The 13,124-nt window shown below is 32.5% G+C and overlaps 2 protein-coding genes across 2 annotated transcripts; both read left to right on the top strand.

Moving 5' to 3' along the window:
* The first annotated feature begins 430 nt into the window (after positions 1–430).
* LOC140180372 (uncharacterized) lies at positions 431–952 on the top strand. The gene has a single exon (XM_072221120.1). It carries the CDS (start codon positions 431–433, stop codon positions 950–952), a length of 522 nt encoding a protein of 173 aa, XP_072077221.1.
* A 2,856-nt stretch (positions 953–3,808) lies between these two features.
* On the top strand, positions 3,809–7,901 carry LOC112799282 (SUMO-conjugating enzyme SCE1). Its single transcript, XM_025841681.3, has 5 exons — positions 3,809–4,065; positions 4,179–4,262; positions 6,869–7,021; positions 7,123–7,236; positions 7,576–7,901. Exons 1-5 carry the CDS (start codon positions 4,000–4,002, stop codon positions 7,636–7,638), a joined length of 480 nt encoding a protein of 159 aa, XP_025697466.1. The 5' UTR covers positions 3,809–3,999; the 3' UTR covers positions 7,639–7,901.
* Positions 7,902–13,124: the final 5,223 nt, after the last annotated feature.

Below are 13,124 nucleotides of genomic sequence, written 5' to 3'. Positions count from 1 at the left end.
GTCCGATGATTTAGGGTCACACAATGTTGCAAAATGCACGTTTATGTCTGATCAGTAAAAGATAGTTTTACATATATCAGCCTATGCAGTTTTCCATTTAACCATTTATAAATGCATTAATCATATGAAATCTTACCTTCTGCTAACAAGGCTTGTTGCCGGCGTTCGAAGAGGTCATCTTAGGGGTGGACAATATATTCTGTGTCAGACATCTCTACAACAATTTCAGAAAGAAGTTTCTTGCTTTGAAGCTGAAGAACAGGATGTGGAGGTGTGCTAAAGCAAGTCATTGGCAGAGCTGGGAGAAGGAGATGAAATCTCTATGAGGTCTGAATGAGGAAGCATTTCGACATCTAAATAGCATTCCACCCAGGTTTTGGTCAAGGTCCATGTTTACTTTTCTATCTAAATATGATATCTTGTTAACAATATGAGTGAGAGTTTCAATGCTGTCCTAGTAAAAGCAAGAGAGAAACCTATTGTAACCATGTTAGAGGATATTAGGGTGTATATGATGACTAGATGGGCTGTAAATAAGGAAAGGGTTATAAATTATCCAGGAAACATTATGCCAATGATTAGCAAGAAATTAGAGAAACGGACAAGCTTAGCTAGGGACTGGAGGCCATACTGGTCAGCTGCAAGTAAGTACGAGGTTATGTGTGGTCTAGATAAATACATTGTGGATCTGGCTGCTGGTGACTGTTCTAGTAGAAAATGGCAGCTGAGTGGGATTCCTTGTCCTCATGACATTAGCTGCATCACCTTCAAAGGCCTTGATTTGGAGTCTTATGTGGACGATTGCTACAAGAAGGAGGACTACCAGAGGTGCTACCGGGAGGTCATACATCCTGTAAACGGCTCAGAGCTATGGAAGAGGACTCAGTATGATGATGTCATCCCACCTCCATATAGGAGGCCCAGCCACAGACCTGTGAAGAAGAGGAAGTGAGGGCCTGGAGATGAAGACAACAGAAGCCAGACTCATCTGTCACGGAGGGATCAAATCCAAAGGTACTCCAACTGTGGTGGAGTGGGACACAAGAAGATTGGCTGCACCAAGCCTAAGAAGAGGGTTTATGACATCCTGTTCTAGGGTTTACTTACTATTATGATGGCTATAAATTTAATTTGACTACTATATGATATGTGTGTAACTGTCTTTATGATTTTCATTTTCTTTGTAGGCCCGAACTTCAACCAAAAGAAGAAAGAAGGATACACATAAGCTGGCACCTGGTCAAATAGTTCGGGGAGGGAGAAAGGGGAAGCCTACACTATCACAATCCAACCTGCTAGTATCTCAGCCTAGGAAAACCCCCCAAGGCCCAAGAAAAGTGCAGGCCAGTCCACCGCACCAGCACCTCAGCCCAAGAAAGCTTCCACTCAGCCCAACATCCTGGCCCATCCCAAGAACAAGGCTGCATTAGCTGCAACCTCCACCAGCAACAAATAGCCCCTTAGGCAGCCATCTGTGAGGAAGAGACATTTTTCTATCATTCAAAGCAGTGCACCTCATGTACCCCTGCAGAAGCTGAGGTTGATGGCCAAATTACCTCCATCTTAGTGGGGGAATCTTTAGAATTTGCATGTCAAGTCTTTTGTTAATCATGTCTTACTACTGTGCAAGCAATGTTTGTATTTTGGTATTGGCTATTTAGTTTCAGAACATTATCTTAGTTAAATTAGTTTCATTACTATATTTTGGTGTTAAGTGCCTCAGGACACTTTTGTTGACTGTTGCTTCTCTATATTTTGATATTAGGCCTGTGGATGCAAATAGTTACCTTGTGTTTGTTTTAACTACTCATCAAATGAAATATGCCATTAGTTAATTACTAAATTTTTAGGTCTTGTATTCAATGCTTTTGTGCTTTACTCATGAACTACCTTTACATTATAAAATAACACAACTTCGCCATTAAACAAGGTGACATTTTGGGCAACATTACACAGCACTTTTCTTCATTAATTCAAACATCTTTACACATGCTACACACCTAAACCATTGTAATATCACAAAATATCCTCAAACTCTAACCCTACAACACAACAAATCTCATAACATTCCCTAGCAAATTATCTATAACCTAGGTGCATTCCATTCAAGTGCTTTAAGTTATATTAATTCTGCACCAATAAGAATAAAATTCCCACCCAGCCAGCAATACATAGAGCAGAAACAACCCAAAGTTTCGTCTCCACCTCCTTCAATCTTGTCTTTTTCTTGCAATTTCAACCTCTTTCTGAGCACCTCCAAATTCCGGATTTGCCAATCTGAAGAAATCACAGCCATCCTGAACCTGATAGAAGCCACAAAGACATGTCAACAAACCCCAAATTCTCAGACCCACTATGGCAAAATAGGAAGAACACCTTATCTCATAGTATACGCAACCCCAAAATCTTCGTCCCGGGTTATCCTTCGTGGATGAAGTTCACAAAATCAGTCTCTCACCATGGCCGCAGAGCAACTCCCTTGCAGCAGAACGAAAATGTGAGGCTTTGGAGCTCTGGGAAGCCATGGACGATGTCTCCTGAACCCTAGTGCTGCTACTCTTCGTCGACCTTCAGCAGAAGCCGCCGCCATTCGCCCGCCCCTGCACTTCACTTTCATTCACTTTTATTATTTTTCTTTACTGCTTTTATTATTTTTTATATTAATTAACATTATTAATATCTGTTAAAACGGTCGTAACGGAAGCTAACAATCACAGGGGTAAAATCGTCCGAGGGACGATTTTAAAACAAACTCGAACCTTTGGGATCATTTTGTTGCGAAAAAAAGGCTAGGGATGAAATCGATTTTTGGCCCCAACATTAGGGACCAAAATCATACTTAACCCTATTTATTACTTACTAGTCAAACTTGACTTAAGGGGATTAATTACCCTCATAAAATCAATTTTGACCATATTAATGACTTTTTCTGTTTAACTTTTAATTTTTTTTTAATTTTTGTTTTTTTTAACCATTGAGTCGGCCTCACTATTTTTTATGTGCCGTGATTCAAGATTTTGCGAAATAAATTTTAAAATAACTAAAAAAGTCTATTTATCGAAAACCAGGTTTTTACACATGGGCCAAGGGACATGTTTCGGGACGTAATTGCCCTTCTTTGCCAATCGCAACCTATGTTTTGCAGTAAGTTACAAATTTTTTGTTTTTGTCTCTAGCAAACGTTACCTACGTTTTGCAGGTGACTATGCAAGCAACGCAGGTCCACATTGGTAAACAACATACCATGTACCCATATTCATAATTATCATCATTACTTTATTTATTACTATATTAATTTTAAAAAATATGAACCGTTCATGTTAAATAGATATTCATCGTACAGCTTATCATAGCAAAAATTAATTTATTATTATTTTTAAGTTCAAAAGATAGTTAAAAGGCAAAAAAAAAAGAATTCTAGTTTCAATTCATTCTCTTAATTATTTTTTTTAGTACTTAAAAATTTCAAAATATATGTTAATTTCTCAAAAAAATTCAAAAAAGAAAAAAATCAAAATTTCTAATTTTAAAAATAAAAAAATGAGTTAAACTTTATTTTATTTTTTCTTTCAAAATGGTATTTTGGTCACGTGAAGGCGTTAAGACTACGTCGGCGTGATTCTGACGCAAGGTTGGAATAAATAACCATTGACTTTGAAGCTTTTCATTTTTCCATTTTTTATTTTTTTTGAAAAAATAAAAGGAGACAGAAAAGCCCGAAACGGCAACGTTTTTTCAAGTTGCCTCACGATTGAATCATGACCGTACGTTTCGTTCCGAAGTATTGCATACAAATACAATCAACAACTTGAAAGGCATTTGTTTTTGCTCACTTGTCACTTCCCACAAATCCTACAAGCCATATCACTCTCTCGCCCAAAAAACTAAGAGGGGTCTGGGGAAAAGAAGAAAAGCAGAAAGCGCGTTTATAAAGCAAACCAAAGCGCCACTGAGCTAACTCTGTGCGAACGAGTTCGTGACTCAGAAGAAGAAGAAAACATGTCTGGTATTGCTCGTGGACGACTCGCTGAGGAGCGCAAGTCGTGGCGCAAGAATCATCCTCATGTTAGTGTCCAACAACCATTCCTCTTTCCTCGTCTTCTGTTCGAATTATTTTTTCTAGGGTTAATTCTGAACGGTGGTATTCTTTTTTTTTTCCTTTTTTTATTGTGATTTAGGGTTTTGTGGCGAAACCGGAGACGCTGCCTGATGGTACCGTGAATTTGATGGTGTGGCATTGCACTATTCCTGGGAAGTCTGGGGTGAGTTTCTCTTTTTCTTACTTAAATTAGTTGGTTCCTTTGGTGTTTTGTGATTACCAACTTGAATTCCCTACTTCTGCGATTTAACTTGATGGTTTTGCTTCTGATCATGTGTTGGTCGATTTTGAATTGGCACTTGTCAATGTTGGAGTTGCGTGAAATTTGATTCATGCTTATTATGGACCTGTGATTTTAGGTTTTCCTTCTGGGCTGAAACTGAGTATTATAAATTGTATTTTTCAAAATATCTTTTATAAAAGAAAAATTATTGCTAAAGATGTCGTGTGAATAGAGGGAATTTCATCTGTGTTTTTATTTTCTTATTATTGTTGTTATTTTTATGTGAATAACTTGAATTCAGTAGTGTGAACATCCAAATTATTAGGACCAAGCCTTTTATTCTTATTTTCGTGTGTATGTATTTTTGTCAATTAAGAGAAAAGGTGTGTGCTTAGTAATTTTGGGTGTGTATTTAGCATTAGCGATTTGTATTTTGTTTAACAGCAATGCCAAATCTAATTCCATTAAGGCTAGCTTTGGTAAAGCTTTTCCCAGAGGTGCATGTGCTTTTAAAAGTTAGGGGTGCTTTTAAGCAGGAGCTTTTCAAGGCTGGCTTATCAAATTTTATTTATCCCTCTATTATATTGCCATTGAAATCCTCATATATCTTTAATTTCTCATCCTAACCTTTACAAATCTAACACAATCTTCATATATTTTTTTTATTTTTCAACCTAATCTTCACAAATTTTAACACAAATACATCTCTATCACATGTTAGATATCAACTTTTATCTATTTATATTATTTTTTTGTGCATTGTTTTTGTATTTTTTCAGTAGATCTATTATGTTTGTTTTTTTATCTGTCCTTTGAAACGTGAAGAGGTTGACTTGGTTCATGAAAACCAATCATAAAATTTTCCTTGCATGAATATTAGTCAAAATTATAATAACAACATGTAAATACATATGTAAATATAGATATATAATCATAAGAGTAGTTTATTTGAGATATGTGTCTCATTTTTTGTGATCTGTAAAGGTGACCAATATATATAGGTAGGTAATGGACGTACTCAATACTAACAAATTTTATTATTGACTAATCATAATTCTATTTATATTAGTATAATCAAGTAAATATTTAAACTATTAGTCTCTAAAATTTGAGTTAGGTAATTTAGTATTTTTAATGATGATGTTTAGGATAAAATAAATTTTCATGATACTTATATAAAATTTTAAAGTTAAAAAATAAGAGTTTATTTATTATATTTATGTTTATTATGAATTTTTTATTTTAAAATATTATATAAAATTTTAAAAAATTTAAAAAAATAAATTATTCTTCGTTAATTATAAACATTTTTATTATAATTTTTTTAAGTTTTAAAAGCTGTTTTACCAAAAACAATTGTGATGTTTGTGCTTATTAAAAGTCATTTTTAATTTGATTTTACCAAATATAAGTGCTGCAGCTTTTAAAAAACGGTTTTTTAAAAGACAGCTTTCATAAGCTACTTTTAAAAAGTAAAAGCTTTACCAAACCAAGCCTAAATAGGTTGGTTGGAGCTTAGGGATTTCAACTGCCATAAAGGAAACTAATGGGAAAAGTCACTCACCTTGTTAGGAAAGGAAAACAGTGAATTTAACCAGTTTACTTTTTAATTTTTTATGAATTTCATTCTTTTTGAGTTTTACATTGTGTGTAGGCACATCAGTAAAAATAACTAACTTTTTAAACCCACTACTTAAAAAATCATCTGAATACATGAATCTTATTTGGATGATCGTGTAAAATTCTTTATACTGTCAGGGCATCAAAATTAAACCTTATTTAACTGTTTTGGTTAATATGGAATTTTAAGTAATCCAGCATGTCACAATCGGTAAAAATAAAAGATTGATTCTTTTAAGCAGTCGGAAAGATTGGCAACTATTAATTTTTAACATTAATGATCTTGATATTCTACCCCTTAGTCACTGTGCTTAGTGAGTTAGAAGGATAGGAACATATTCCCCCTTGTTAATGTCTTTTGCAATTATTGAAATGCTGTAAGCCACTAGTATCATGCTTAGAACTAGAACTTCTGGATGCATAATTTAGATTGCACATGATCTGATTTGTTGTTGCTGAAATTTGATAATGGCAAACTTTGAATCCTACTTGTATCATGAGTTACAATGATTTCAAAACACTCTTTACAATTAGGCGTTTGCTGAGATTCAGTTCTTATTTTTTTCCCTTCAATTTTTAGTAACTGCATTTGTTTTAATTGGATGTTTGTTAAAAGTGCTATTTTGTTGCTTTATCTTGACATCTGTCTTGTTTGGTTTCTCTGTGTAGCCAAATCACTGCTTTGGTTGTTACTTTTTTTGATTGTTCTTTTACTGCTCTGTTAAAACTTTTTCCGGTACTGTTTCCATTTCCCACTTCTGATTCTAGCTTCTAGGTACCCTTTGTGTCTGTGTTTTTGTGTGTAATTGCTGTGTGGGTCATAATTTCAGTTGACAACTGTGAGCTGTGTCCCACCTAGAAAGCAGGTTGTCGAATAGTGAGCCTGTTATTTGCATTCTATCAAGTTTACATTTCATATGTTGCAGACTGATTGGGAAGGTGGCTTTTTCCCCCTTACAATGCACTTCAGTGAAGACTACCCTAGCAAGCCTCCTAAGTGTAAATTCCCACAAGGCTTCTTCCACCCTAATGTCTATCCATCTGGAACTGTATGCTTGTCTATACTTAATGAGGATAGTGTAAGTTCATCTCTCTTGTGGAGGAGTGCTTGAGACTAACTTATATAGTTTGATTTACATGTCAGTGAGCAAACAGGTTTACAGATTTTTTGTCATTGTAGGGGTGGAGACCAGCTATAACAGTGAAGCAAATTCTTGTTGGTATCCAGGATTTGCTTGACCAGCCAAATCCTGCTGATCCTGCTCAGACAGAGGGATATCATCTATTTATCCAGGTATCTAACCTAAGAAATTGGACATTTTTTTTTTCTTTCTTTTGTAGTCACTTTCAGAGTTTAAAGAGTGACTGATCATATAATCCATACAAATGCGAGACAGTCATATGCTTTTCAAAGTGTCTCTTCTCCATCCTAGCAGCCCTCTTCACCGAGGATTGTTAAATTGACCACTCACCTACTTGAAGTTGGGTTTGGACATGGTGGAATATTAGTAGGTGCCCAGAAACGATTATGCAGTAACATTCTATGCCCCTTGTTGCCCCCAGGTGAAGTGGGGCAATTAATTTCTTATTATAAAAGGTCTCTTAACAGTGTAGTATTGTCTTATTTTTGCAGGATGCTACAGAGTATAAAAGAAGGGTCAGGCAGCAGGCAAAGCAATACCCACCAATAATCTAGTGATACCACAGCTCACCTTAGGAACTGTTTTTGCATCGTAAATGCTCTCATGCGCTATAGCTTAAAACTCTTCTGTCATCTGTGATTGTTGGCTACAATATTTTGCATACATTATGGTATTTCTGTTTACTTTCCAATTTGGATTAAGTGTTAATATATAAACAATGTGGAATCAACAAATGAATACATGTTGGTGGCATGTGCCTGATGTTTGCTGATGGATAACAGTTCAGGTGAATGAATTGCATGCGTGTCTTCTTTGATTTCTTTGTTATTCGATTTGTTTCCCGTTGCTGGAGGTTGCACATAGACTCCTGAAACAATTGCAGTATAAATTGTACCTGAAATAATTGCTTCACACTAAACCTGGAAATTGCTTTAGTGGCATCCCCTCAGAAGAACTTGAGGAATCGAAGTCAGTCTAATGACTAATCCTTTATGCTGGACCGAAAATGTTGCAGAGATATGGTTATCGTTGTTTCTCTTTTTTTTTTTCACTGCTTTGCTCTTTCTCTGTGTATAAGGTCTTCAAAGACAACCGGAACCAAATAAAATTGTGGAAACCGAACCCCCAAAGAAAAAAGGGAACTGATTTTATATTTACAGATGTATTAAGAATTTAATTTTGATGCATTGTCATTGTATAATAGTTTTACAAAAACAGATATAATTGCACGATATTTTACCAATGTATCAAAATTAAACACATTAAGTTACATGTTTATGCATGCGTACTTCTTTGACAACTTTAAACTTTTCCTTCTCTTTTTCGGTTTGATTTTTTTTTTCCTCCTTTCGTTTTCCTCCATTATCATTATCAGAATCCCTTCCTATTCCTATTCCTCTTCCTCTTTTTTATTTTCTATTTTCTTTTTTTTCCTCCTTTTTTTTCTCTTTTCTTCTTTTTTATTTTCTATTTTCTTTTTTTTCTCCTTTTTTTTCTCTTTTTTTCTTCTCGTTTTTTTTAATTCATCATAGAAATTGTGGTGATAGTAATTTTTAAATTGTACAACAAAATTATTGAATACGGAAATTTTAGTTCACAACACAATAATTTGACAATGATCAATATAAAAATTTTTGTATATTGTTTCAATAATTTTATTTGTATAAACCCGTGTGTCTGGAAATCACTATTAAGCTTTATTAATTTTGAAATCTTTAGGAGGTTTGAATTTTTTTTCATGCTAGTTACTTAGTACAAAGTATCAAGATTTAGCTTTTCTTATTTTTATTTTTGTGTTTTGTGCAAATTTTTTTTATGTTAGATCAATAAATTTGTACTTTTAAAAAAATGTGATTTTTTTATTTTTTTTTGTCATTTTTTGTATTTTTTTTGTTTTATTTTCACATGATTCTTCCTATTTTATCCACTCAAAAAGAATAAAATAAAAAAATAAAAAAGAAATAAAAAATTTGCAATAGCCTTGGGAGAAAGAAAAAGAAATTAAAAAAAAGCAGCAAAAGCAATACAACACGTGATTTATGCGTATGTTGTATGAGTGATTTTTATTAGATTTAAATAAATTTAGTTAGATTTTGTTAACAAAAATGTTTGTATGTATTATAGTACAGTGTATTATCTATATTCACAGGGATTCAACAGTCTTGATGAAGGGGATTCAACAGGGATAATAAAAAAGAGAATTTTATGGTACTGACAGCAAAAATGATTACGTCATATTATCTCTGCGTGGCTTACTAGAAAATGGATGCGTGTATGGCAACGTGTGCTGCAGGTACGGCGTTTATGTCCACGCTACTCCGGAGAAGCAGCACTCGCTGAGGCAGTCTTGATGAATGAGATTCAACAGAAATAATAAAAAGGAGAATTTTGTGGTGCTGGCAGCGTCATGCTATCTCTGCGTGGCTTACCAGAAGATGGATGCGTGTATGGCAACGTGTGCCGCAGGTACGGCGTTTATGCCCATGCTTCCGCAAAAGCAGCACTCGCTGAAGCAGTCTTAATGAAGGGGATTCAACAAGAATAATAAAAAGAAAAATTTTGTGGTGCTGATAGCAAAAATTATCACGTTATGCTATCTCTGCGTGGCTTACTAGAAGATGGATGTGTGTATAGTTGTGCCGCAGGTACGGTATTTATGCCCACGCTATGATGTAGGTCAAATGTCCCATTTTCTATTTCTGCCCTTGAGGTTAATTACGTATAATTAGATTGTTATGTAATCAATAAATATAGATAGTATCGGGGGTTGGAATGTGGGTCTTTTTATTGTTGGAACTTGGAATGGTGATTAGACACACAGGTAAATATAAAGAGAGTGTTAAGGCTCAATAAATTTTGTAATTTATAATTATTAATTAATTATTATTAATGATATAAAGTTATTTATTTTTTTTGGTTAAATATTGGATAAATTTTAATAAAACTGTTGGATCATAAATTTTTTCAAATAGAAAAAGTGATATTGAATAACTCATGTTAAATTTTGTTTTCAATATTCTTTATATTTTATCCAAGGACGAGGGTAAAATTCAAGGTTTTAAAAATCGAACTGGTTATTGAATCGGTCAAGTAATCGATTCAAGGATTTAATGGTTTAATTAAGGTCAAATCATGGCCAAATTGATTTAATTAAATATTAATAAAATTATTAAAAATTTAATATATAATTTTAAATATTCTAATTTCAATTATTTTTAAACTAAATAAAATTTAAAATAAAATTTTTAATTAATTTCTAATAAGTTCTTATGAGATAATTAGCATCAATTCTCAAAACAAATACTCAGAATCCAAACTCAACAAACTAATTATGCAAAACCAAGTTTCTAGAGTTTCAAAAAACAAAAAAAAAAGAAGAGTACTTGAGAGTACTTGAAAAAAAATTAGAAACGAATTAGTTGTGACTAATCAGTAACAAATGTAAAAACAAACAGCAACCTAATTAGATTACAGTCACTCAGAACTAGTAAAATTAATAAAATACAAACATAAACTGAAGCGAACATACTCATAATCATAAATATTATTAGGTTATTCCAGGTTCCGTTCCCTAATCATATAAAACTGCTCCTCCAGAATGACTAGTGATACACAGGACAACTTCAAGTGCAGAGAGTGGATTTAACGGGTACGACTTGCCACCAAAAATCTTATCAAGATAGTTCTTGCCATCCAAATCCAATGATTCTGGAGTTCTTCGATCGAGGAAAGCGTGATTGTTAGTGTTACTAGCCTGTTGACAAAATTATTTTGACAAAATCTTAGAAACAGAAACGCCGATGCTCCAGCACGATAGTGAGGGAGGAAATAAAACGAAGAGAAAAAAATTAAGGGAGGATTTTGTTGGTAGATTCTGAGTATTGAAAATTTTATTGAGAAAGGTCAGATGAAGGAGCTCATGGTAAAGAATTAGAATGAGAGAAAAAGAGGCTCTGATAGAAGAAGATGGAGGCGATGATGAGGATGATGATGAAGACTGAGAAGATGGAGACAATAGTGGTGGGGTTAATGGTGGGGGGCGTGGCTTCTTGTTTGCTCTGATAGGATTTCACAAATTAGGATTAGATGTTGGTGACTGAGCGAGAAGGGAGAGGGAGGGGCTTCTATCCGTGTGTCTTTTATTTATTTATTTATTTATTTAGGGGATCAAAACTGCGATGTGAGGGGAATAAACCAGTATTTTAAAAAATCGGATTGGTTCATCCAGTTCATCGGTTAACAACCGATTTAATCGATTTTTTTATCGATTATTTGTAAGTCAGTTTTAACTATCAACTGGATTGGTTATAAAATCGATTTTTGATTAACCTAATTGAACCAATTAATCTGGTCCAGTTTTTAAAACCTTGGTGAAATCTCATTTTTATAGATTAGGTATAATAAGTATTAACAAATTAGGAATATGTGTATATTATAGAAGGTAGAAACTCACTTGCAGTACACTTCACATAAAATTATTTTTGGATGGATGACACGTGTTACTATTTGGTTAAAAAAAAGATTTATTTTATACAAATGATTTAATTAAAAAATCAATTGATGTAGCTATGATGTTAGATTTTTCACCGTATTTTATTTTAAAAATAAATTGAATAATTTAAATTGAGAAATTGTAGTTAATTATTTATTATATAATTTTTTAACCAAAATTATAATTAAAAATAATTAAAAAATAAAATTATCTAATATATTATGTTAATCATATTTTTTTTATTATAAAATATAAAAAAATTTGATTCTAAAAAAAATCATGTTATCTTTTAGGATTTAATTTTTTTGTTGTATTTTCGTAAAGTTTGCACAAAATTCACATTGACTAAACTTATTTATTTATGTAAAGTTTGTTTATGGACTCAGCGAACTTATTTGCATTTTAATACCATTTGAATTGTATTAGTATATTTTTATTTTTTAATCAATTTAATTTTATTTAAATAATTAGAATTTTAAATTATAAAATTTGTATTAGTTTGTAATTTAAAATTTAAATAGATCTAATTTAAATTAATAATTTATAAAATTATATGTATTCGTATTATTGTACTCATATACAAAACAATTAAATTCTACTATCTACAACGAATCCTCCTATCTAATAATAACAAATCGCTTAAACCATCAACAAACAAGAAAACTATAAAACAATTAAACTATTAACCTATTAGTCAGTCGTCAAATTAAATTAAAATTTCATATTATAAAATTATAATATAATAGTAAATATAATATAATAGAAAAATATAATAAATAACAACCGCAATTATAAAAATTTAATAATAGTGAATATAATACTTCATATAATAATAATAATAATAATAATAATAATAATAATAATAATAATAATAATAAATAAAATAAATAACAAGCACAATTATAAAATTTTGTCAAGTTAAAACAAAATAATTAAAAAGAAAATAATTGTAAAAAATAAAAAGAGATAAATAATAAAAAAGGGAATTCATATGAGCATAAACAATAAAAATTCCAAAAAAAACTAATAACACAAAGAATAAGATTGATAAAAGGAAAATAAATTCAGTTAATTAATCATATTTGGAAATTAAGGAAACAAAAGTTGCTATCCAAAACGATTCGTATGTACAGCTCTACTACATTCTACATCTTAATATGCAAAGCCTAATTTTAAACTATAAAGATTAAATTATAAATTCTAGCTTCTCTACCTTAAATACTATTTTTCTAATCAACAAATACTAACGCTAAAATATATATAACTGACCTCGTCACCAATGACACCGGTAACATGGACAACACCGTTCGGTCGGTATAAGCTCTGTTCGTTTGTCTTGATATCCAGCTGGAGGTCAGCACTCGGATACCTCGGACCCGCTCTCAAGTTGCTCTAACCTCTCTCTAGAATTTTCTTTCTCTAAACAACCTCAAAATAACTCCAAATGAGTAATCCACAACTCCCTTCTACGGTTTATATAGGCATTCACTCTCTACCTAAACCGCTGCTGTCTCCAGCGGTTTACGCACGTATCTCAAAATTGTTACT

The sequence above is a fragment of the Arachis hypogaea genome, chromosome 1 (assembly GCF_003086295.3).
Source record: "Arachis hypogaea cultivar Tifrunner chromosome 1, arahy.Tifrunner.gnm2.J5K5, whole genome shotgun sequence".
Lineage (NCBI taxonomy): Eukaryota > Viridiplantae > Streptophyta > Magnoliopsida > Fabales > Fabaceae > Arachis > Arachis hypogaea.
This window is presented reverse-complemented; position numbering and strand designations above follow the sequence as displayed.

What these genes read in the sequence shown, in the direction of transcription:
- LOC140180372 (XM_072221120.1), top strand. Translation starts at nt 431, where the DNA reads ATGAGTGAGAGTTTCAATGCTGTCCTAGTAAAAGCAAGAGAGAAACCT.
- LOC112799282 (XM_025841681.3), top strand. Translation starts at nt 4,000, where the DNA reads ATGTCTGGTATTGCTCGTGGACGACTCGCTGAGGAGCGCAAGTCGTGG. An exon ending in GGCGCAAGAATCATCCTCAT is followed by an intron (nt 4,066 to 4,178) that starts GTTAGTGTCCAA and finishes ATTGTGATTTAG; the next exon opens with GGTTTTGTGGCGAAACCGGA. An exon ending in CTATACTTAATGAGGATAGT is followed by an intron (nt 7,022 to 7,122) that starts GTAAGTTCATCT and finishes TTGTCATTGTAG; the next exon opens with GGGTGGAGACCAGCTATAAC.